Source organism: Artibeus jamaicensis, unplaced genomic scaffold (assembly GCF_021234435.1).
Source record: "Artibeus jamaicensis isolate MK-2021 breed Jamaican fruit bat unplaced genomic scaffold, CSHL_Jam_final scaffold_1964, whole genome shotgun sequence".
NCBI lineage: Eukaryota > Metazoa > Chordata > Mammalia > Chiroptera > Phyllostomidae > Artibeus > Artibeus jamaicensis.
In genome coordinates, this window is record NW_026522030.1 from 1,821,453 (window position 1) to 1,846,639 (window position 25,187).

General features: G+C 48.7%; 1 protein-coding gene across 3 annotated transcripts in view; it reads left to right on the forward strand.

Moving 5' to 3' along the window:
* CDK5RAP2 (CDK5 regulatory subunit associated protein 2) overlaps positions 1-25,187 on the forward strand; it is a 163,880-nt gene that overhangs the window by 98,121 nt on the left and 40,572 nt on the right. For all 3 annotated transcript variants that reach the window (XM_037127451.2, XM_053656144.1, XM_053656145.1), the window contains 4 exons: positions 5,925-6,357; positions 12,348-12,579; positions 19,070-19,613; positions 21,351-21,583. In XM_037127451.2, the coding sequence (XP_036983346.2) occupies positions 5,925-6,357; positions 12,348-12,579; positions 19,070-19,613; positions 21,351-21,583 (1,442 nt within the window). The remainder of the gene's footprint in view (positions 1-5,924; positions 6,358-12,347; positions 12,580-19,069; positions 19,614-21,350; positions 21,584-25,187) is intronic.

Sequence of the window (25,187 nt, forward strand, 5' to 3'; positions counted from 1 at the left end):
GCTCCAGACAGGACCTCCTTGATTCTCCCCTTTTCTTCACCTCCCAAACCTGCATCTGCCTCTTACATAGTTCTTAACTGACACACTTCTCACCATCCCTGCTGCCTCCTGCCCATCCTCAGCTCCGTCAGAGCGCTCCGGCGTCACTGCAGTGGTCTCCTAACTAGCCCCCTGTAGCCAGCCTTGCTCCCTCCAGTCTGTCTTCGACGCTACTTCCAGAGCAGTTCTCTGCTTAAAACTCTTCAGAGACTCTCCACTTCTCCTGGGACCAAAGCGTGATCTGGCAACCCTGTCTTTTGGCTCTGTTCGTGCTGTTCTTGCTTTCAGTGCTTCTTTCAGCCCCCAGAATAAGCTGACTGCCTGTTTCAGAGCCTTTGCAATATGCAGAGATTGAACTTTCCCTCCCCAGGGCACAGGTAATCCCTGTTCATCTGTTGCATCCAACCCTTTCTCAAAGACCATCTACTCATGGGACATTCGATCACATGACATCAGATTATCATCACTAATTTCAAAGTGAGCATTCAGCATTGCCCAGCACAAGACTGTTTTTTGCAGCTTCTCTTCCCCCTTCCCTGACTGGTGCTCCTGCCTTATACTTGATTGAAAAAACAAACAATGAACTCAAGCTGTCTCTCTTGTACTACCAGAGCGGCCAGCTCATTTGCCTCCACGTCCAGTAACTCAGACTGTCCTGCTGTCAGAAGGGAAGCAGCAAATATCCTGCTCCTACTGAAGACCAGCCCTCTCCCTGGGATTCACAAGCTGCTATCCTCTTGGGTGCCCTCTCTTCTCTGCATCATTAGTAACAGAATAATTGCCATTAGCATAGGGCGTGCATTTGCATCAGCCATTTGGGAGAGGGTCCTCCTGCACCCCCTCCTCCCCAGTTTCACTCCAGCCACTGTCCCATTTCCATATTCCCCAGAAAGGCAAGGTTTCTTTTTTTAAATTTTTGCAGATAAATGTTTTTATTTGTTTGAAAAAAGATTGTATTTATTTATTCATATAATTTTAATTTTAATTTTTTTCATTGTTGTTCATGTACCGTTGTCTCCATTTCCCATCATTCCGCCCATCCCAGCCACCCCCACCTCCCACCCTCGATCCCACCCCACTTTGGTTTTGTCCATGCGTCCTTTATAGTTGTTCCTGAAAACCCTTTCCCCTTTTTCCTTATCCCCTTCTACCTCCCCTCTGGTTACTGTCAGTTTGTTCTTAATTCCAAAGTTTCTGGTTATATTTTTCTTGCTTGTTTGTTTTGTTGATTAGGTTCCACTTATAGGTGAGATCATATGGTATTTGTCTTTCACCACCTGGCTTATTTCACTCAGCATAATGCTCTCCAGTTCCATCACACTGTCGCAAAGGGTAGGAGCTCTTCTTTCTGCTGCGTAGTGTTCTGTCGTGTAAGTGTACCACAGTTTTTTTGATGAAAGGCAAGATTTCTCGGAAGAACCATTCCTATTCACCATATCCACTTTCTTTCTTCTCATCCCTCTTTATCTTGTTCCTAGGGTATCATACCCTTTACTGCACTTACCAGGGTCAGTGACTTTCTCCAAGTTGTGAAGTTCAGTGGCCAGTGTCGGCCTTCCAGTAGCAGCAGCTGGCCACTCTTTGTGGCTTTCTGTTCACGACTCTCCCTCCCTGCTTGCTTCTGCCTCACTGGCCGTTCCTTCTCGGTCTCCTTTGCTGCCTTTTGGATGTTGGAGTGTCCCAGAGCTGTGTCCTTTGCCCATGTCCCTATGTGTTCCTTCTCCCGGGGCTTTAGAGTAGCTTTGGGACTTCCAAATTTATACCCACAGCCCAGACCTTCCCCAAATCACACAGTCAGCTGCCTGCTTGACATCTCCACCTTGATGTCTGAAAGATGTGTCAGCATTAATCCATCCAGAGCCAACTCCCTGTTCAGATCTTCCTTGTGTCCGTTAACAGCACTGCTGTCTATCTGATTGGTGTAGCCGAAAGCCTAGTTTCCACAATCCCTGTATTCATCAGCGAGTCCTGTTGCTCCCACATTCAGTGTGTGTACCCCTGTTCAGCCACTTCGCATCTCTTCTACTAGTCTTGCCCGGACTCCCACAGCACAGCCTCCTCTACAGTCCATTCACCACAGAGCAGCCAGGGGATCTTTTTAAAAATTAGATCAGGCTCTTCCACACTTAAAACCCGGCAGTGGATTTCCATTGCCCTCACAGTGAGATCAGAGCTTCCTGGCCCGGCTCCACCGGTTTCTCTGTCTTTATCACCTGCCTGTCTTGTTCACTGCGCCCCAGCCACGCGGCCTTCTTTCTGTTCCTCAAGTGTCCCAGCTTGTTCTCCTCTCAGGGCCTTTCCCGTAGCCGTTCTCTCCAGCCAGAGTGCTCTTTTCCTGGGTGTACACAAGGCTGGCGGTGTCTCCGCTGGATTATCAGCTCTGCAGGGCCCTTTCCTGACCACTCTGTCTGAAGAATCAGCTTCTACTCACTGCCTCAGGACCTCCCTCCCTTCTTACTTCCCTCCTCCCTCCCTTCTTACTTCCCTCCTCCCTCCCTTCTTACTTCCCTCCTCCCTCCCTTCTTACGTCCCTCCTCCCTCCCTTCTTACGTCCCTCCTCCCTCCCTTCTTACGTCCCTCCTCCCTCCCTTCTTACGTCCCTCCTCCCTCCCTTCTTACTTCCCTCCTCCCTCCCTTCTTATTTCCCTCCTCCCTCCCTTCTTACTTCCCTCCTCCTTCCCTTACTTCGCAGTACTCATCATTGCTGCCACTGTGTGAATGTCTGTCTGTCTCTCTGCCTGCTCCTTAATGACGTCTAAGCTCCACGACTCTTCTTCGCTGTGCGTTGCCACTGCCATACATGACAAATGACGGGTGCTCAATAAGTACTTGAACGTGCAATTAAGAGCTCACCATTCTAGCAGAAGACTTGTTTAGAAAACTGGGCAGAGCGCCATGCTTTGGAGTCAGGAAGGCCTGAGTTCCAGTCCTTCCTCTGGGCTTTGCTGGGGCTCTTGGATCTTTACAAGCCCATTTCTTCATCTGTAAAATGGGCTTGATATTAGTCCCTGTCTTACCATCTTACTCCGAGGACTAAATGCAGTTAGTGTATTTAAAGGATCTGACACCGGCGAGTGCTTCATAGACGTCAGTTCCTTTCCCCTTACACCTTCCATGTGACTAGATGCCCAGGGGGCACATAAACAGTGTTTGGGCTTTGACAGGACCCTTGGACTGGACCACGGAAAAGGGCCCGGTTATAGTGACAACTTAATGAATCTGCTGTTCACGTTTCTAGCAAAGGAACACTTGAAATATTTTATTTAACAGCACACCACTTTAGTGTATTATAATGGCCTCTTTCACCACCTTTTACTACCCATTTGTAAAGTCTTTTTCCTGGGTTTTACTGTGTATTGTTTGGTTGTGAGTAATGGTGCTCCTTTGGCAGGCTGGAGAGCGATCATCATTATTTTTAATCTATATTAAGGGAAGGAGAAGGAAGGAAAATTCAGCTTAACATGTGTAGGACACAAGAGATATTTCTAATAGTCTGGGTTTGCTGAATTTTAAGATGGTTTGTGTAGTCTAAATGATTTCATATTAGAAGTGTGAAATGCACCAGACATTTTAATTTTGTTTTTTATAATTTTATTTCTTACTTTGTTTTGGTTTGCGGGAGCTGTCTCATTTGAATTGCATTGACTCTGCCCCACAGCTAGAAGGTTGGAATCCAGGTACGAGACCTGCCCTGCCCTGAGAGGTTCAGTGGGGCAGGTGGGGCCAGGGCTCCTGTCACTGCTGGTTGTGGGACAGACACAGAGCGAGGGGGGCTCAGGGTGCTGGTAGAGGCAGTCTGACTGCCCCACAAGGACCTGGAAATAAATAAGGCAGGAGAAAAACCGCAGAGAGAAAAGGAAAGATCGGCCACCGCTGGGGGCCTCTCCTGTCCCTGCCGCTCCCTGGACCGTGGCTGCTTGTGGCTGGAGGACGGCCGCAGCTTTCTGGCCTCTCCTACTGTGCTTGCCCCGCCACTGCCTTTCGTTATCATTTGCTGTCTCAATTTCATAACCTCTTCTTTTTCTATGAATATTTTTTCCCTTATATTTTTAGATGATTTAAACATGCTTATTTTAAAATCTTCAGATTGCTTCATTATTTCTATTTTCTTGAGTGTGAGGTCTCACTTGCTAGTGTGTTATCTTTCATAGAAGTGGGTTTTGCTGGCAGGCTTGTTTTGCCTGTGGCCACAGCCCCGCTCCGTCCCCTACCCTCACCCTTACCCTTTCTGTATGGCGGTTTTGCCTCAACCTGACTTTCGAAGGCTTATGAAATTTGCATGGTTCTTCTTCTGCCATGGAGTTGAATTTCTCATCCCACTGCAAGTGCCCCTTTCTCCTGACTCTGGGTCTCTGCTGTTTCTGACCTTTGGATAAATTTTATCTTGATTTTGAATCCTGCAGTGCACCTCAAAACATTTTTGCTGTTCCAGGTTTGTGCTGTCCTTCCGTGGGTGGAGAACAGTGGGAGGGGCTCCTGTGCGTGCTGACTCCACCTTCTGGACAGGAAACCTCTCCGTTCCTCCCTTACGCCGCAGCACGTGTGGCCGTGCCGCACCCGCGCACAGAGCCTTGCAGTGGCTCCTCTTTCCTTAGCGTGGCTGGCTCCACCCCTGCCTCACTCCCAGCCCCACCTCCCTGTTCTCCAGAGTGTCCTGGCCGTGCTCATGTTGTAACTTGTGTGCGTGCCTGTCTCCGACAGCAGGCTCGCTCCTCGTAGGCTGTTCTGCACCCCCAGTGCCTACTACAGGATTCTTCTTGAACTACTCCATGCTCTATTACTTGCTGGTTTGATCCGAGTTCCCAGGAAAGCAGAGCCTGAGATAAGGACTTGGGTGCAAATGGTTTATTCGGAATGCTGATTCTAGGGAGTAGAAAGGAGGAAGCAGGGGGAGGAAGATGGAAATGAAGGCAAAGCCAATAAGGGCACCTTATTGTTCCCGCTACTGCTGTAGGCAGCTGGGGCTCGGTCCCACTGGGCACTGTCTGAGGGACGGCACAGACTGTGCCTTAATGTTGTCCCTCCAGACATGGGAGCCTGGGGCGTTTACTCCACAGTTCTCTGCCTTCATTGCTTGAGGGTGTCCCTCAGGTACTCACTGGTCTGCACTCCCTGCTGCCATGCTGGCTGGCCCAGAGAGCTCTGGGAAAAGTCCCACGGCAGTGGAGTGGGCAGGGAGTGCTCAGGTGGGCCTGTCTGTGTGAGCTGCCCACGCAGCTGCAGCTGGAGTCCCAGTGAGGCCCAGGGCGTGTGGCAAGGGGCGTGAAAAACATCTGCTGCTCGTCCGCTCTCTCATTGAACCCTCAGAGCTGTGCTGTGGAGGAAGACTTACCTTACTTTCAAAGAATTGTGGGTAGAATTTGAGCCCACTTTTGTTGGGTTTTAGAACCACTCCTCTTTGGATTAAGAGCAGTTTATAATATCCCTTTATTTAATACCTAGTTACTGAGCACTAATTCTGCACTGTGACCAGGTCACTGATGGATCCACCAGGCTGGCCAGCTTCATGCAAAGCCAGTTTTACCCTTTGGATGCAGGAATAGGGCCAGAGGGGCAGGGGACCTTGCATTGTTATGAATACTTTGTGACCCTGCTTGTTTCTTTCTTAGGTCCAGCCTGCATCCATGCAGCCATGTAGCCCCCTCACTTGCTGTGTTGCTTAAGTCAAATTAATTCTCTTTTTCTTCATGAAATGGACATGGTAGTACCTACCTTGTGTGGCTGTGAGGTGACAGGGGGTAAAATACTTGGAGTGATTCCTGACATGTGGCGGGAGCTTAAACAGAACTTGGGCCAGTTGTGAGGAAAACCCAGGGGACTGCATGGGGGACAAGGCCAGAGCAGAAGGCTTAGATCTGCCACTTCTTTCCCTTCTGGTAAAACAGGCCCGACCTTCTGAAAGAGCTGCGTGAACTGCTTCTGGGACGAATATGCTTGCCAGAGCAGGACGTTTCTGGAGAACACCCTGGTGGGAAAACTGAGAAGACACTTCAGCAGATGGCTGTTCAGCTAAGAGGCGAACTCGGACAGTTCCTCCAAGCCAACTTGTTTTCCAGGCCCCATGGTGACCTGAAGTCACCCTGGGGAGCCCAGCTGGTGAAGGCTGCTGAGCCAGCCAAGGTGGAGCTGAAAGATGTCTCCGTGCAGACCACGGCCGTGGAAGGCGACACGCTCGGATTCAAGCACGAAGGCAGGAGGGAGGCTTGGGAGGAGACGCGGACGGACGCCGCCTTCAGCACTGAGCACCAGCCCGAGAACCTGGGCGGGCCGCCGGGGCCACAGGCCGCCCCTTCTGCCTTCTTCCATGGGACTGACCGAGTGAGTTTTCCACGTGTCTCTTATTTTGTACAAACAAAAGACTTTGAAAATCTCCCAGGTTTGTCAAAAACTGGATTGATATGAAACCCGGCATCCTCCTCTGCCTGCACTTGTCCTGGCCTCTACTTAGGGGTGTGCATCCGTCCTAACCTTCCTGCAAGTGTGACTGCCGTTTCTCCGCCTCTCCTCTCCGATCCCAGCCTTATCTTATTTCTCTCACCATCTTGACACTTACGTGCTTTCCTCCTAAAAATAGTCACAGGTGCGCCTCTATCTATAGCTCTCTTTCTCGTGTTACGCAGTCAGGCACATCTCCTTGTAATGGCTGTGAACACTTGCATTGTGTAGAATGTGCCTAAATTTATACAATTCTCACCTATTGCTGGACATTTACCTTTGCAGGATGCAATAAAATTGTAATGGCCAGATTTTAGGGGCAGGGAGGAGAAGCCAGGTTCTCGTTTGTGCAGACTCTGTGTCTGAGAGGTCCTGTTCTGTGGCTGGTGTCTGCATCCCGTGATCCTTACGAATCGGAGCTGAGGAAGCCAGGTCCTGAGGGCCTGTGTTTACCTGCAGTAAAGGGGCTGAGTGGGGACCCTCACTGCGCCTGCGTGCACAGCCATGCCCTTTCCCTGGGTCAAGCCGCCCTCCAGCCCGTGCTGGCCTGAAGTGGTAGGGTCTGGTTTTGTTGAATGAATGTACGCATTTTGTTTCCACCAAGATGCTGTCTCTGAGTTTCTCCTCAAGTACAATCCAATATACCAGCTTATTAAAAGCTTTCTCTCCTGGTACTGTTTGATTGGGCCTTCTGCTGAAGTTTTCCTGGGAAGAGGGTTTGGGGATGGGAATCCCCATGGCAGGGTGATGTGAGAGTTCTGGTAGAGAAGGAAGGAGGTTGGTTGTGTTTCTGATAGTGCTCTAGTGGTGGCTGTTGGTGTTCTTGTTTGTGATGGGTGTTTCGTGTCTGAGAAGTCAGCTTTACAGTGTCAGAATGGAGAATTAAGTTTATTTTCTGACCACCAAATTGTTGCTTTTGTGTATTCCAAAGATGGTTAGATAGATCATTAGCAAAATTGCTTTTGATTGTTTTAAATTATGTACCCAAACTATAATTTCTAGAAAAGGGTTTTCTAAAGATACCAGTAGAGACAAATATATATATATATATATATATATATATACACACACACACACACACACACACACACACATACACTGCCATTATACTAATAGTTCTTGAGATGCAATTTGGCTAGAATAGAAATGCTCTCCTCTTCCCCATCTCCTTTAGTTTTTACCTGTATGTTAGGAAAACTAGAATCCCTCTGCGCATTTATATGGGAGATACCATTCAAGAAGTTTAGATAATTGAATGAATTTAATTTCCCCAAATATACTGATATACTTTATTGAGTTTGGAATTATTCTTTTTGCTTGTGTAAAAGAAAGGTAACTGCTTATTTTTTAGCATCTTCTTTGTGTGCCAGGATGGCGCCTCTACACACATCATCACGTTTATCCTTTTCAATAAGCATGTGAGTTAGGTGACCTGCCCTTTACTTGTGAAGTAGTATAGGCTGCGGAAGGCTCAGAAAACTGTCCACAATGACTCAGCGGTTAGGAGGAGGAAGAGGCATAGAAACTGAGGCCCTGTTTCAGACGTTGACAGGGGTGTCAAGACAGCCTTTCTCAGGAAGAGAGGAGCCCTCTTACCACCCTGGTGGCCTCCATTCTGTGCAGAGTAGAAGAAAATTCAGTGATTTTTCTTTGTGGTCTTTGGTTAGTCAGTGCATCAGTAATCCTAAGGCTTAAGCCGGAACTCTGGTATCCCGTTAAAAGGGTCATCACTGCAGTCCAGCTGTGGAACAAGGAGATGGATATGCTTCCGGTTGTTTAGTTTGAGGGGTGAGAGGATGGACTTTACAGCTGTACCTGTGATTGCATCGGGCCTGGCCATTTAGCTACTTTGAGTCCTCAGGTAGATCACCCAGCTTTTCCCAGTGGCTTGAATGGGATCAGTGTGACCTAGAGCCCGAGGCTGCCGTGATGAATAAATGGGGTCATGTGTGGTAAGTGCCTTATTCATGGTAGGAGCTCAGTGTGTGTTCTTCCTTGTTCCCCTTCCATTGCCAAGTGAGAAGTTCCATCATGACATCTTTAATAAGGTGGTAGGTGGGAGTCTGTTTGGCATCCATAAGGTAGCATTTTCTGGGGTGTTATTTTAGAACCGGCATTAGGTTGACTGACGGCAGTCTTCTAGCCTGAAATTGGCTTTGGCATTTGTGCACTTGGAGATATGTTTTTGCTGCCATCTGACACACAGATTTGGATCCAAGAATAAAGATTGGAGGAGACAGAGGACCAAGCAAAAGACTGTTATTTTCCAGTGCTTTTTGATGAGGCATCCACCTCCTCCCAAAGGGGTCTTTTCACCACCACAAGTGTTCTTGTCCTTGAACCTGCCTTCTCCTCTTCCCTGGAATTTCAGGGCAGCAAGTTGTCTCACTTTTCTTAACTGGGCAATAGATTCTGAAGAGCTGGTTTAGGTTCCAACTGTCTAACGTTGTTTATAACATTGACTGTTTTTTTTTTTGACATCTCAGTTCTTTGGAAAGTAGGCATGATAACTTTGATTATCCTGTGAACTTGGGGAATACAGAGTTTACTCGAGGGATCTGGGAGAATGTGCTTGAAAGCATTTTATATCCTAGAACATGCAAGAAGGGGTTTTCCCTCTTCTTTCATGCTTGAGAGACGTTGCTGATCTTCTTATTTCCAGAGTCCTAAATATTTCCTGTTCTCCTCAGGTTCCCTTTCCACCACATAGAAATACCTTGTGTAGATACAATTCACATGTCATACAATTTATTTATTGAAAGGGTACAGTGTAGTGGGTTTTTAATAATGTATTCGTAGAGTTGAGCAACCATTATTATAATCAATTTTAGAACATGTTGATTGTTCCAAAAGAAACCTTGAACCCATTAGTAGTCACTGCCTGTCCCCCCTGCCCCTGCCCATCCTTTTTGTAGGCAATCACTGACCTCCTCTCTGTCTTTATATATTTGTCCATTCTGGATAGTTCATATAAATGGAATCCTATTCAATGTGACCTTCCATTCACCATAGTGTTTTCAAGATTCATCCATATTTTAATCTGTAATACTACTTCATTTATTTTTACTGCTAAGCAGTCCACTGTATGGATACAGTAGCTTTAATTTATCCATTCATTAGTTGATAGATGTTTGGACTGTTTCCAGTTTTTGGTTATTACAGATAACATTGCTGTGAACTTTTTTTGTGCAAATTTTGGTGAGCATACATGATTTCATTTCTCCTGAGTGTGTACCTAGGAGTGGAATTGCCAGGTCATAGAGTAAATCTATGTTAAACCTTCGAGGAACCGCCAGCCTGTTTTCTGAAGCATCCGCTCCTCGTTTGCATTTTCACCAGCGAGGTAGGAGGGTTCCAGTTTCTCCACACCTTGGCTAACTCTTCATTATCTCTTTTATTATTGCTGTCCTGATAAGTAGGAAGTGGCACTGCTTCATTGCAGTTTGATTTATATTCCCCTGATGACTGATGATGTTGAGCATCTCTTCATGTGCTTATTGGCCATACGTGTATCTTTTTGAGAAGTGTCTATCACATCCTTTGACAGATCTTTTGAGTTATTTGAATTTTTATTATTGAGTTTGAATATTTTTATATATGCCTAGATTTAGTTTCTCTCCTCAGTGTTTGAATATGTTTAAAATTCCCCCACTGGAAAGGCACCCTCGTTTGGCCTCTTAAGTTACTGCTTGCTTGTTCATTCCACAGTCATTATGGACTACCTACTGTGTGCTAGTTCTTGTACTGGAAGCTGTGGGTAGAGTGTGACCAAGAAATGCAGAGTCCCCGAACTGTGTCTTTCAGCAATCAAAGAACAAGAGTTGCATAGGCATTTAATTACAATGGTACTAATGCTGTCCCAGGAGAGTTGTCAGGGAGCAGTGAGTGTATAACAGGCAGAGCTGACCTTGTCTTGGAAATTGAGACCTATTTTCCTGAGCAAGGCACATTTGAACAGAGTCCTAATGAACGTATTGGGAGTGGTTGGCGAAGTGGGGGATGTGCATGAGTGTCCTGGGCAGAGGAGATAGCATGTGCCGAGGTTCTGAGGTGACAGGACGCTGGCATTTTGAAGAACTGATGGAAGGTGGGTATTTGGCAGTGGGGAAGTGAGAAGGGGCAGTAATTGAGGCCATAGGTCCTGCCCAGCGTGGGCTGTGGTCAGGACTGACCTCATCACAAGGAACTGGGAAGCAGTTAAACTAGTGTAAGCCGAGGAGATGAATGGTTGGTTTGCCTTTTCTGTTGCAGTATGGAGAGTGGACTAGAGAGGGCAAGGGTGAGTGTTGCGGGGACCACTCAGGGTGCTGTGGGCTGTGGCCCATGTTAGAGTTGGCAGTGGCAGTGGAGAATGAGAAGAGTTGAAAGAATTCAGAGACAACTTGGGAATTGGAATTAATGGGACTTGGTAAGTGATGAAAGTGTGTGATGAATATAAAGGGAAGTTTAAAAAGGATTCCCACATACTGGGTTTGCCATAAACTGACGGTGGTTTGATTCACCACGATGGAGACTGCTGAAGTGGCACGGCTTTGGGGGCGTCGGATGATGGGATTGAAGAGTCGAGGTTTCATTTGACTTTGGAGCACCTGGGAGCCATTGAAAATGAAGATGCCTGGGATAGGCGCATCAGGAGCGCTGAGCCTGGGGACTATTTCAAGGATCAATGACTCGGTAGCTGCCGGACACTTTAGTAGGGGGTGGTTCTGGTAGACTGGCAGGGGTGGGAGGCAGATTGGCTTAGTTTGAGGAATGGGTGGGAAATGAGGACATAGACAAGGAGGAAGAAAATGTTTCCCAGAAGATCGTGTTGGAAAAAAGACTGCCATGTATAGAACATCTGGATTGGCCAGAGGGACAGTGGGCCAGGGCCAAGAGGGGGTTGAGGAGGAAAAGCTGGACACTTGCCAAGCAGCAGAGAGACTTGCCAAGATATAAGCTCTGTAGACCAGGAGGCAAAGATGGATGCCAGTGTAGGAACCAGAAGTCTGGACAGTGGTTTGCATTCTGATTTATGAGATTGGTATGAGACAAGTCCAGGAAGCACAGGGAGTCCCAAACAAGACGGATGCAAAGAGGCCCGCTCCAAGACACATAAAAATTAAAACACTAAAGGTTAAAGATAAAAAGAAAATCTTAAAAGCAGCAAGAGAAAAGCAGTTAGTTACCTACAGGGGAATTCCCATAAGTCTGTTAGCTGATTTCTCCGAAGAAACTTTGTAGGCTAGGAGGGATTGGCAAGAAACATTCAAAGTTATGAAAAGCAGGGACCTACAGCCAAGGTGGCTGTATCCAGCAAAGTTATCAGTTAGAATCGAAGGGCAGATAAAGAGCTTCCCAGACAAGAAAAAACTAAAGGAGTTCATCATCACCAAACCATTCTTATATGAAATGTTAAAGGGGCTTATTTAAGAAAAAGAAGAAGATTAAAACTGTAAACAAAAAATGGCCATAAATACATATCTCTCAACAATTGAATCTAAAAAACAAACTAAGTAAATAAGAGGGACAGAGACAGAATCAAGGACACGGAGAGCATTTTGATGGTTGCCAGATGGGAGGGGGTGTGGGGGAGATGGGTGAGGACGTGAGGGGATTAAGAAGTACAAATAGGTAGTTACAGAACAGCCGTGGGGATGTGAATTACAGTGTAGGGAGTGGAGTAGAACTTACGTGCACGACCCATGGCCATGAACATGGTGGGGGATTGCCCGAGGGAGTGGGGGTTCTGGGTGGAGGGGGACAAAGGGGAGAAAATCAGGATAACTCTAATAGCATAATCACTAAAATATAATTTAAAAAAAAGATCGGCATGAGCCTGTTGACTGTGTGACAAAGGAAGTCTGTTCATTGTTGTCTGTGTGTGTTTTCAGGAGGCTAAGAAGTCCCGCTTGCCCGTCCTGATAAAACCGTCCCAGTCGTTGGGAAGTGTGTGTCGGCTCCCTGACCCACAGGAGGTGGTGGCCCAGCTGCAGGGCCAGATCTTGGAGTTGCAGGAGGAGCTGAAGGAGCTTAAAACTCACAATAAGCAACTTCACCAAAAGTTAATTCTGGCCGAAGCAATGATGGAGGAGAGCCCAGTGCCAGACAAAACGCTCCTGAAAGGTAAACACCTAGAAAAATGTATTCCCCGCGAGCTAGATGAATGACCCGATAGAATGGCTTGAAATGTCAGCCTTGTTGTTTAGAATTGGAATAAGTTTGAGTATAAATTTTATGAACTGCAGTGATTAATCTTGACTCTTGACAAATACACAATTGAGGGAAACAATCAGGAAAATGAATCTATTGTTTTCACTTTCGTCGGGCGGCTGGATACATGGGCTCGCAATGCTCACAGGTCTTTCGAGGTCACTGCTCCCTTCACTTGGGGCTGTCCGCAGGGGGCCCTGTTGTGAGGGCCTCAACCTGGGCCTTCTTTCCGGCTTGGTCTGTGAAAGCCTCAGGCATGTGGCTTGGGGCATCTGAAAGTCCTCTTTGCTGGATTCTTGGGATCGTCCGGGGCTAATTCCAAGCACTCCTGACCACGTCTTGCTCCCCCAGTGACCAGCCTCCCTACCCACTTTGAGTCTGCTGTCCATGCTCTCCCGAGAGCGCCCGAAGCAGAGAGCCCCTGGGTCAAGAGGGACTTGGAGGGAGCACCTCAGGCTGGTCCTCTAGGATGGGGCAGTGGCTCTCAGAGATTTGGGACTGCAGCCCCTTTATGCCGCTGAAGAAAGCGGAGGGCCTCTCACGGAACAAGGGCACCTGCTTTCCAGAGGATTCTTGAGTCCACAGCGGTACTTAGGTCGACTCCCAGTTTTGAACATCTGCTATAAGCAGATGAGAGCAACACACAACAATAAGAACAATAGCAATAATCTTTTACTTATCTACTCGGAAAGCGTTTATTAAATCCTCCTGTGAGCCAGCTCTGCTGTAGTCACTCGGGAGACTGGAGTGAACAAATCAGCTGAAGTCGAGTCTAGCTTACCTCCTTGTTGGGGGAGAAAGACCGTTAGCCAGGAAGCAGATAAAGGATGTGTGAGATAAGTGCTGTGGGGAAAATAAGGCAGGGATGATGTGGAATGGGGGTGGTGTTGGCTAATGTACATGGAGTGTTCTAGAAAGTGTCCCTGATGAGGTGGCTTTTAAACAGAAAGCGGGGGAAGCGAGTGGACTGCTCCTCTTGGTAGAAGGAACAAGGGCAAAGTCCCTGATGTTGCTCTGAACTTACAAGTTGGATGAATAGGAAGGTCAATGACGTGGCTGGAGTGGAGTGAGAAGGTGGGAGATGGAGGAGGTCAGGGAGGTCGCAGGTCGAGCAGGGACTTGCAGGCTGTTCCAGGCCTCCGTCTCTAACCCCAGGTAGGCCCGGAAACTGTCGGAGGGTTCTGAGCAGCGCGGTGATACGATCTGACTTAAGCTTTAAAGCAGGGCCTGTTGGTACAGTTTCATTGGAATGCAGCCATCCTCAGTCACTGGCACAGTGTCCGGGACTGCTCCTGTACTGCGATGGCAGAGTCGAGTGGTTGCAGTAGAGACCCTGTGGCTCCCAAAGCCTAGAACATTTATTATTTGGCTTTTAAGAAAAGTAGGCCAGCCTCTCTGTATTGAAGGGCCTCTTGACTATGAGCCGCTGGAAGGGTGGAGTTCTCCTGCTGTGCATGGGAAAGCCTGCAGGAGACGCAGGCCTCAGGGCCCGGTTCCCCACTCAGGGGGGTGCCTGCTGGCCGTCCCACTGGGGACGTCGGGGAGGCAGCTGGAGCACGGGGAGGGGTCTGGGCCGGAGCTCAGATCATAAGAAATAATCAGCATACCCCTGGTATTTGAAGCTGTATGACTTGGAGAGTCATAGGGAGTGGCTCTGGGCACTGAGAGTGGGGTTCTCCACGAAGCAGAGGTCGGACTGAGAAGGAGCAGCCGGTGCTCACGGAGGGGAGCTGAGAGAGGGGCCGGCCAGACGCGGAGTGGAGAGCAGACCAGCTGTGTGGAAGCTGCCCACAAGATGGGCGAGACAAGGACTGAGGACTGGCCTTGGAATTGAGCACTGCGGGGGTGCTTGGTGACTTTGAAGGGAGCCGTTTCAGTGGAGAAGGTGGGCCTGCCTGGCACGGGTTCCGGAGAGAGCACGGGGACAGCAGCTGCAAACAGCAAGGACAGGCAGCTCCGAGGGATTAGAGCCGAGGGGCACTTAGAGCCACTTCGTCACGGAGTCGTGTAACCGTGGGGGATTGCCCGGTGGTCTAGTCTGACAGCATGAGTTGCAACAGCAGAGTGTTTAGGGAAGAGAGAATGTCGTGGAAGTGCCAACGAAGAGCAAAGGCACCTCCACCCCAGGCCCACGGTGTAGGGGGTGTGGGAGGCATACTCTAGGGGCGAGCGGACTGTGCAGGGAGGAGAGCGAGGTTATTTGGGATTTTGCCAATGGAGGGTTTGCCTACTGAGGTGGGAAGATGGCATCGTTTAGGGCAGGGGTGTCAAACTCATTTTCATCAGGGGCCACATCAGCCTCGAGGTTGCCTTCCAAGGGCCGAATGTAATTTCAGTTTCTTAACAGTTAAGGAGTAGTTACATTTATGCAGTCCTAAAATTATGTCAGCCCTTGGGAGCCTGGGAGCCTTCCTGGGGCCGTGAAGAACCAGCACCTACTGTTTGTTCATCCCCACTGTCCATTCTAATACACAACCTAGCTGAACCCCCTTCCAGTCATTTGGAGGCAGGTGCAGTGATGGTCCCTGTTCTATCGCCAAGGCAGCGGTTGAGAGATGGAGCGGCTTGGCTGCAGTCACTGACTTTCCCAGCTAGGCTTGAAGCAGCTACCTGACTTCAAAGCCCACGTCCTTTGCTGTTTCATAAAGCTAGAATATGGTGCTTTGCTTCTGGATTTTATGATGAGCTATAGCCAGGGGTGTTTTCCATTTAATTTTAGGTCCTTTCGTGGGTTTACCATAGCTGTGGTTTCAAGATAAGTTTGCCTCTGGCAAGGCTGCTCTTCTCCCCCTCCCTCCTCTCCCTTCTCTCCATCCACCCTCCTGCCCCAAGCAGGGATCTCTTCACCGGGCGGTGAATGACCCCAAGCACTCCCCGTGTCCCCAGCCTCACACTGGGTGTGGGAGACGGAGAGGAGCGAGAGTCCGCCTTCTGAGGACTTGCCGTCTCGTGGGGCGGGAGTCCGTGTTAAGTCAGTGTGGGTCGGGAGGTGGGGTACTTCAGAGAGGAAAGATTCTTACGGTGAAGGTGGCTCAGCCAAACAGATGCTCCGGCACTTGGCCGAGGGCTTGCCATTTGTACTTAATGATTTTTTAAAATTAATCCTTGCCCAAAGTATGCTTGTTGATTTTGAGAGAGAGAGAGGGAGGAGAGAGAGAGAGAGACTGAGAAACATTGATCGGTTGCCTCTCCTATATGCCCTGACTGGGGATCGAACCTGTAGCTTTTTTGGTGTATGGGACGTTGCTCCAAGCTGTTGAGCCATTTGGCCAGGGCTTAACAATGAGTTTACTTCTTGCTCAGACTTCAGGGTTTCTGAACCAAGTGGTACTTTCTTCCAAAGTTGCCCAGAAGATGCTGGGGCCTCTCTCTTGGGAGAGGTGGGCCTGAGCCTCTAGAATTCATTTTCTCACTCATAGTTTTTTGAGAGCCTGGACTTCAACCATTTCAGACAAGCTGCAGTATATTTATGCTTTTTATGTCCTGTTATGGCAGCTCGATAGATTAATTTTATCTTATAAATTGCATTTTGCCTCCCCAGTGTTTTTATTTCCCTGTTGTATCTTTGTGTTCTTCTCAGTTTCTTGGCTAAGTTTCAAGCCTATGTTTTTATTTATTTTTTGTTCTCTTTGTAAATGCCTATCGCCCAGCCCCTTGTGGGAGCAGCCTACCAGGAGCGCAAACAGGAATTAAAGCCACGCCTGCGTCTGGAGAAATGAGGGGAGGGACAGTAACAGTGATCAGCAAACCAGTTACAAGGTCCCTCAGAATTCAACCCCTCTGTGTATTGAACACCTACTGTGTGCCAGGCACCATTTGCGGTGTCTTCTGTAAAAATTATTACTGAGCTCTGCCGCAGCTCTGCAAAGTGGTGCGTCCTGAACATGCAGGTTCACTGCACCACCAGTGTGTGCAGTGCTCCCTTGCCCTCCGGGCAGTGACTTGTAAATGAAAAATGGCAGCGTCTCCTTTGGAGCCTCGCCGAGGGCCGCAGAGCAGCGGATCACACGGCTGCATCGCTGTGCCAGCGCTGGAGCCTGGAGTCAGGCCTTCGCCTCCGTAAAGCACAACTTGCTGTGGGGTGGGGACACTTCCGGAGTCAAAATGACGAGTGTCAAGCGTCTGAATGTTGGGTTTGTTGTCCTGGAGGAGCAGAGTTTAAAGGGGCCTGAGCATGAGCGCACACACCCTCCCAACCATTCCTGGGGGGTGGGGTGTGAGCGTCGGTGTAGCTAAACATTGGAGCTGGCCTCCGTCTCTATTCAGAAGGACATTTGTGTGGTTCTTATATTTGTCTCTGCCTCATGATTACTTATCAAAACTCATCAGAACTGATCTCCATTCTCACGAGTGAACATTGCTGCTTGCCGTGAAATTCCATTATCATACGGTTGTTATAGCAAAGCTATTTCCTTGGAGGGCGATGCAGTGGGGAACAGAGCCTTGTTGAGAGCCCTCCCTCTGTCTCTCTCCTCCTCACTCAGCCAGCGGCACCTCCTGAGTCCCTTCTCTGCCCCAGGCACTGGGGACACAGAGGCGGGCGAGGTGGTGTCCACCCCGGAGGACCTCAGAGACCAGTGGTTGGTACAGATCTTGTGCAGGAAGAGTGCTGCATTAGGAAGGTTTCCTTTAGGTCAGGTAGCAGCTGCTTTCTAAAATAAAAGGTTTGTTTTATATATTTCCACTGGAAGCAGAGAAACAAGAATGGATTTAGGAGCCGTGAGGAGCAGTCGCAGAACCCAGAAACTGGAGGTACAAAACAGTCCAGCAAGGACTTTCATGGGCTTTTCTTCCTGAGACGGTGCCTCAGGCATCGCGTCCAACCCATGACATTTTCCAAGTGCACAGCCGGAGCCTGAAGGCCTCCCGTGATACGCGTCCTGCCCGTCTTCCAGCAGTTTCAGGGACGCTGAGGGTGTTAATGTTAGTTGGGTTTCTTCCCTACTTTGTACCAGAACCATTAACCTTTTTGCAGATATTGTCCCATTTGATCCTAAAAACAAAACAGACGCAGCCCTTCTTAGTGACTGGTGTTCTTTCCGTTTTGCAGGTGAAGCTGCTGAGGTTCAGAGGGGGGCGTTCAGTAACTTGCCGAAGTTCATGTAACTAGTGGCAAGGAAGCAGATGGCAGAGGCAGAGTTTGACACCAAGTCTGTCTGACTTCAAAGACGGGTTTTTGTTAAATTTTGCTGCCTCTTAAGTGTTCAGACGACTGTTTATGTTGAGTGGGGCTTTTCCTGGACAGCAGGCAGTGTGGTACGGGCTTGAGGACAGACGCTCTGGACTCGGGCCTGAGCTTGAAGCCTCGCAACAGCATATATATCAGGCATCTCTGGGGAAACTGAGGCTCTGGGATAGCAAGTCTGTTGCCTACGGGCGTGCAGCCAGCAAGTGGCGAAGCCGAGTGGGACCCAGTTTCCCTCTGGCTTCAAAGCCGTATGTTTCGGCAGTGCCGCTCTGCCTCTCAAATGTCTACGGCTGCATCCCTGGGGATTTAGAGCAGCCGTAAGGAAATGTGTCCTGGAAGGGCTGTGACCCGTTGCAACAGCTCACTGCAGGGGCTCTGTGGCATCTCCCAGAAGCTGGTACCTGTGGAAATGAGAAGGCGACTCACCTGCGTGGATTGTAGAATTACTGCTCTTTAATCGTACTTCCTTCAGTCTTCAACATTTATTGGACCTTTATTGACTTCTGGTCCAGTTAGGTAATGTACTAGGCACTGAGAACATGAAGGGGAAAGGCCAGGGAGGGAGAGAATCCAAATCACTAATTGCTACGTAAATAAACTTAAGGAGCCAATTGTAATTCCTACACGAGCACTCAGCATGTAGTACATTTGTCCTGGGTAATATATGTAAGGTGCTGTGGAGGCACAGATGGGAGGGACTGTTTTGCATAGTTTGGAGAGGGACTTGCAGAGGAAGGAAATTAGATCTGGGTGTGGAGGGATGAGTAGGAGTTCACTGAGTAGGAGTGGAGCAGATGGGCTGAGTGTATCCCAGGCCGAGGAACACGCACGTGCAAAAGCATGGAGGCGTGAACCAGCCTGGCATGTGGGGGGAATTACGGGAAGCAGGGAATCGCCATGGGTGGTGCCAGAAGATGCTCCAGAAGAGATTGCTTGGAACTAGATCCTGGAGGGTCTCAGATGCTGTGAGAGGGAGTTTGAGTTTGGTCCTCAAGATAGTGGGGATACCGATCAGTGTTTGGTGGCAGGAGGGTGGTTGCCATGGTTAAAGTCACTTCCGTAAGGCAGTTGCTCTGAGGAAGGGGGTGGACCGAGAGGGAAGCTGGCAGTCAGGGAGGCCCTTGCAGTGGCCTCTGCTTGGTGGGGTCTGTGAGGAAGGGCAGGGGTGGGGGGTTCAGTAAAGGAGATACTGACCTAAATGTGTTTGATTTTCAGACTCTGAAATCAACCAGCCCAAGAATCCTGAAGATTTTGGGGGCCCAACTTCAGTAGCTCCTTACCTAAGTCCTAGGAGTCAGCTGTCCACTAAAGTCAGTGCCATTGGAACTGACCAGTCTGAGAACATCGGTACTTCAGATGACACAGAAAACTTAAAACAGAAAATCTGTGACTTGGAAACTGAGCTTGAGGGCTACCGGAACTTCCTCCTTCAGCTTCAGAAGCACTCCCGGTGCAGTGAGGCCATTATCACAGTTTTGTGTGGGACAGAAGGGGCCCAGGATGGCTCCATCAAGCCCAAGGGTGGTACTGACGAAGAAGAAATGACCTTTTCCAGTTTGCACCAAGTACGCTATGTGAAACACATGGAAATCCTCTGTCCGCCGGCCCCGGAGATGATGGACGGCGGGATGCTGGGGAGCCTGGAACAGCAGCGAGGAGAACGGGACTGTGAGCTGCAGAAGGAGCAGACTTTGAACTTGGAACTTTTCAGTGAGATCCATAACCTGCAGAATAAGTTCAGAGATCTCTCGCCCTCAAGGTACATCCCACCTCTGCCTTCTCCCACTGTTAAGTCTGCAGTTTCCCTCTGCTGCCAAAAGGTTGGAGTCGTGATCTAAAAGGGGCCACGGCATGGTGCCTGGACTGCGGGCTCGGTGAGGGTAGCGAGGCCCTGCTGGGAAGTGAGGCCGCAGAGAGTAGTCTTGTGTCCTCTGTCACTGGCAGGGCAGATTCTGCCCTCCTCTGGCTGGGGATTCGGGGTAAATGTTCTGTACCAGTCACTTGGTGCTCTATGTAATATGTTTTCTGAAGGGCAGTGTTCACTCCTGGCTGCCATTATTGGCTTTTACTTACTGTGTTGCAGAACCAAAAAATGTCCTAGGTGAGTGGGAAGAACAGAATATTTTCCGTATCTTTACCCTTTAAGATCATCTTAGAGAAACAAGCTGGCTCTGAAGGAGAAGAATTCTTAGGCCGTGAAGATATGTTTTATGGGCCTAGATACATACAGTTTTGCTTCATGAGATATGGCAAAAATGTGATCATTTGTAAAGCTGACCTTCATTTGTCGATAATTTGAGACAAACACATTGTCAGGAACCAGAGAGAATTTTTCAAAACCCCCCAAATGGTGAGATTGAAGGAAGCTTGTATCTGTTGGAAAGCAGTTGTGTCTGAACTTCAGTTGGGCACTTTTCTTATTTAACCCTCAAAGTCCCCTGAGGAAGAGGTGTTATAAAATGTGTTTTCGTAGTTGAGGAAATTGAGCCTCAAGGGGGTGACCTTGAGTCACCCAAGGGGCTTCACAGAGCTGTGACCTGGGGTCAGGCCCACATCACCCCTCTCTGGTACTCGGCTCCTTCTCATCCATTTGCCCAGTGGGCCCCCCCCCCCCCCAGCAGTCCTGCTGTTCTGTGACTGTGCACACTTGGGGCCTGGGAGTCACTGGTTGCACACACTGTCATCGTTTCAGAGACAGGGGAACACATTGAACTGAAGGGTCAGTGTCTCGGCCAAGCCACTGTAGAGCCAGGTTACTGAGGCCACAGTGAGCCACGCCTTCCTTAACCTGTGTTTTCCTCGGGCCTCCCACTGCCCGAGGACTGCGTGGGGAGCCACGGAAGGGTGTCAGGAGACACTGGTGCACAGCAGAGCACAGGCTTTGTGTGCATCCGAAATCTTCCCTGTTTGACTAACTGCGATCTCTGAGAGTCAGTTTCTTCGTGTGTAAAAGGGGAGGTTCATACACTTGCTGGAAGATTGGGAGGATCAGATGGGTATAGAAGTCCCCCGCTACAGTGGCCGACAGGTCGTAGCCCCTCCGTAAATGGTGGTTACGATTCTGATCGCTCCCTGGCGTTTTTGTTGAGGGCGGGGAGTCCCGTCTTTGTGTTCCTGCCCACACTTTCTTTTGTTGCTCCTCACGAGAGTTTGTGGTGGGTTCCCTGACCCTCGGGCACTTGTTTCTATAATTCGGAATAAGATTTTTGAAGAGCATGTGGAAACTGATTATTCTCCTGAGTCCTTGCCAATCTTACTTTAATTGGGGGCTTCATAAGGTTAAAAATATTGCAGAAGAACCTTTGTTCCAGCATTTGTTGGCTATTTTGAAATTGAAGGAGTGACCTTGTACAGTTTCAATTTTTCTAAAAGTATATATAGTTGTATAGCTGTAGGCTTTTAAAAATTGTGCTCTTGTCATTTTTCCAATTAGTGTTAAGGTCACAAAAATTCAATTCTAAAATGGTACAAGCACTTTCTTTCCCCCTTTTATCAGATACAATTCATTAGTGCAGTCCCAAGCCAGGGAGCTCTCCGTTCAGCGGCAGCAGATTAAGGACAGCCGTGACATCTGTGTCATCTGTCGTCAACACATGAGCACCATGATTAAGGCGTTCGAGGAGCTGCTACAGGCCAGCGATGTGGACTGCTGCGTGGCCGTGGGCTTCCGGGAACAGCTGAACCGCTGCGCCGCGCTGCTGGAGAGGCTGGAGCAGCTGTTTCTCAGTGGTGAGCGGGCGAGGCCCTTCGAGTCCTAAGACACATCAGTGATCAACCCGGGACTTCTTGGAGGGCCCAGGAGGAACCAGCTCCTCGGCCCTACGTACCTTCCACCCTCCGCTTTGATAAGGTGACAGCAAGGCCACGCTGGCCGCTGCTGCCTTCCAATGACTGCGCCACTGCCCCAAACCTGGGTTCGTGTGGCTGCCTCCGGGGCCGGGCTGGTGAGGCACAGAGAAGCCAGTGGAGAGGGGCTGCCCCTCAGCACCTGCCGCATGGTTTCTGGTCCCCGTCGTCAAGAGGTGGCAGTTGGGATTTTTCGGGGTCTGAGGTGGTCAGAGGAAGGATGAAAGAAAACCTTTGCTAACCATTTGCTATATGCTAGGTGCTTTAATTAATATCACTAACTTAGCAAATATTACTGCATTAAAATGTTTTAAAAAGTAATTTGTCATTTTCTGAGACTGCAACACAGAACTTCCATGTACCCTTCTTGCAGCTTTATCAGTGGTTGGTAGTTTGCCACATTATCATTTTTATCATTTCTCTCTCTCTCTACACACATGCAAACACATACATGTGCCCACATACATTAACTTTCCTAACTCTGTGAGAGTGGATTGATGATACCATGTTCATCAGTCCACCTAGATACTCAGACCAAGGCCATCTCTTACTCGACCACAGTTAACGAAATCGGGAAATGGTATTTTCTAATAAGTAGTCTGTAGTCAAATTTCTCTAGCCGATTCAAGGTATCTTTTATGATCCCACAGGCAACTACAGCTCTGAACTTTCCATAGATGAGTCTTGTCTCTTCATGTCAGTGGATCTCACAGTATTAAAGAAAGAATGTCTTTCATGGGAGTTTGGTCTTGATCCTGACCCAGTCCCCACACTGCACAGGAGTTGTCACGGCTCCTGTGGTGTCCTTCAATCTGGAGTAGTTCACCTCTTGTCCTTCATGACATTGACATTTTTCAGGAGTTCAGGCCAGTCTCCATTCAGGGTTATCTGTTGATTCCTCATGATTGGATGAGATGAGTCACGTGGTCTGCGGGAGTGCTACCCCAGTGATTGTGTCCTCCTGGTGTCATGGTCGGGGGTCCATGCAGCGGTTTGTCTCATTTTTGGTGATGTTAATTAACTTTGATCACTTGGTAAGGTAATGTCTGTCAGTTTCTTCACTGTAAGTTACACTATTTCCTGTGTAATGTAAACGTCATTACAGGGGAATACTTTGTAACTCTGCAGGTATTTCATTGCTCCTCAAACTTGTGCCTGTGAGATTTACCATCCATTGATGGTTCTTGCCGTAGTTAACACCATGACGATGGCGGCATGGTGATTGTTTTCCAGTGGTGTCGTTCCTTCTTCCTTTATTGTTAGGTGGCATCTGTTACAAGAATGGATTCTCCCTTTACCTCCTTTTATTTATGTATTTGTTGTTTGTTTATTATCAGTGTTGACCTGGAGATTTATTTTTTATTTTATTTATTTATGTATGTATTTATTTATTTTTAGGCAGAGGTGAAGGGAAGGAGAAAGAGAGGCAGAGAAGTATTGATGTGTGGCTGCCTGTCCCACATCCCCGACTGGGAATCAAACTGGTGATCCTTTGGTTCACAGGCCCGCACTTAATCCACTGAGCCACACCAGCCAGGACAGATTCTTTCTTTTTCTAGTGGACTATTTATTATCCATTCTGTCATTCATATCAATGCTCAAATTGTTCAAGAATCGGCAGGTGGCAGTTCCTTTTGATGTGTCTCCCACGTTTTGGGGGGATGCTTTCTTACTTTCTAGCACAAAACAGGTGTTCCGAGCTCATCTTCTCCTGTCCTTGTCCCTGACTCAGCCATCTCTCTGTTAGCCCTGGTTCCCTTTAAAGGGCACCGCCATTCGAGAACCCAGAGTTGGTGCCGACTGTGTGTGTCGCTGTGGCCGCGTGGCTGTTTCTAGGTCCGTTAGCAGGCAGTTCACGTACATACACACACACACAAAATATATGTACAGTATGTTTGTATAAAAAGTATGTATATTTAAAAATGTATAATACATTTTAAAATCACAGTGGTACCTCCAGTTCCTGGTCTCACCCACTGTGGTCTTTCTTGCCCTTCTTGCTTCCGTGTTTGCGCCTCCCTCTCCTGGCTCTCACGGCATCAGCCTGTCTGTGCATTAGCTTAATTCTGTAATACACGCAGGGTTCCAGAATCGCCTCGCTCACACCACGGTGAAAAACAAACCCAAAAGAGTTAAAATTTGTCTGTAGTGATTTTTGTCTTTAGGCTAAGGGCGTTCAGTCAGGTATTGAATTTAGTCATTTGGCTTCATTCTTTCTACAGTCTTGTTATGTTATTCATTTGAAGTACAGTTAAATTTTTTTGGTTCCATTTATATCCAATTTTAGGGTTCCCCTACCCTTATTGATTTAACCTAATTTTCCGTTTTAAATATGAGTATCGTTAAGGTGGTTCCAAGGTTACAACTTTTATTCTTTTAAGTTGTTTCTATGCAGTCTTTATTTTTGTGCCTTTTCTTAAACCCACTAGAGTGGGGCCCTCAGACAGCCAGCGGCATTTGCCACAGTCACTAACGTCCTCCACTTGCTGATTCCAGTGCTCCGTTTTCAGACTGCATTTTACCCGAACCCACAGCACTTTTGGACACGGGAACCCTTGGGCTTGCCTCCCTTGGCTCCTAAGATGACGCCGATGAGTCAGTTCTCCACCCACCCCACTGGCTGCCCCTTGGAAGCTGTCCCTTCAACTGTATTCCAGATCGGACCAGTCTTCACCACCTGGGCCCCAGTCCGCCATCACCACCCCGCTTCCTCCCCGGGTCCGCACCCCCACCTTGTCCCAGCACTGTCCATTTCCACACAGTAGTCAGTGAGCCTTTCACATGTAAGCAGCCCAGCTCCTTCTCTGCCCAAGTTCTAAGGCTTGCCTTTGTGAGTTGCAAGGGTTAAATTAAATAACGGGTGGGAAACACTCACGGGGTGCATGGCCCCACATCCTGCGGGCCCCCCTGTGTCTGTTCCTGTGAGCTGGGGGCGCAGTCCTCAGGGCAGCCTGGCCGACGTGAGGAACTTTGCCCTCACAGAGGCGCGTCAGTTGCTCAAAGTCACAGCTAACTTGGCAGAACCAGGATTTGACCTCAGTTCTTCTCTCTTCATGCATGTGGTACAGATGGTTCATGAAGGTCCACATATGTTCATTTCCACTCCAAGACAGAACGTGGGGTGGCTTGGCCCCTGGGCCCAGGGATGGTTGTGCCTGATTTTTGAAAGAGCCCAGCAGGGAGGCCCGTTGCAGACTGACTTCTCTAGTCCCCGGTCTGTGGGACCTTTGAGGGCCGCCAGGGCGTAGGAGCACTTGACTTTTCCCAGCTTTATGAAATCTGCATCCTTCTGGCTAAGGTTTTCCAAAGCTAGTTTTCATTTATTATTGGAGAAATTACCGAGTCCTCAAGATGGAGCTGCATCTTCCAGGCCCGAGATGCTTTCCATCTGTTTCTTTCCTTCCTGCAAGCCCTCTCCCCGAGCCCTAGGCAGTGGGGGCTGAGAGAGAGAGGCCCTGCGCCGGCTGCCCTCCCTCATGCCCTCCCT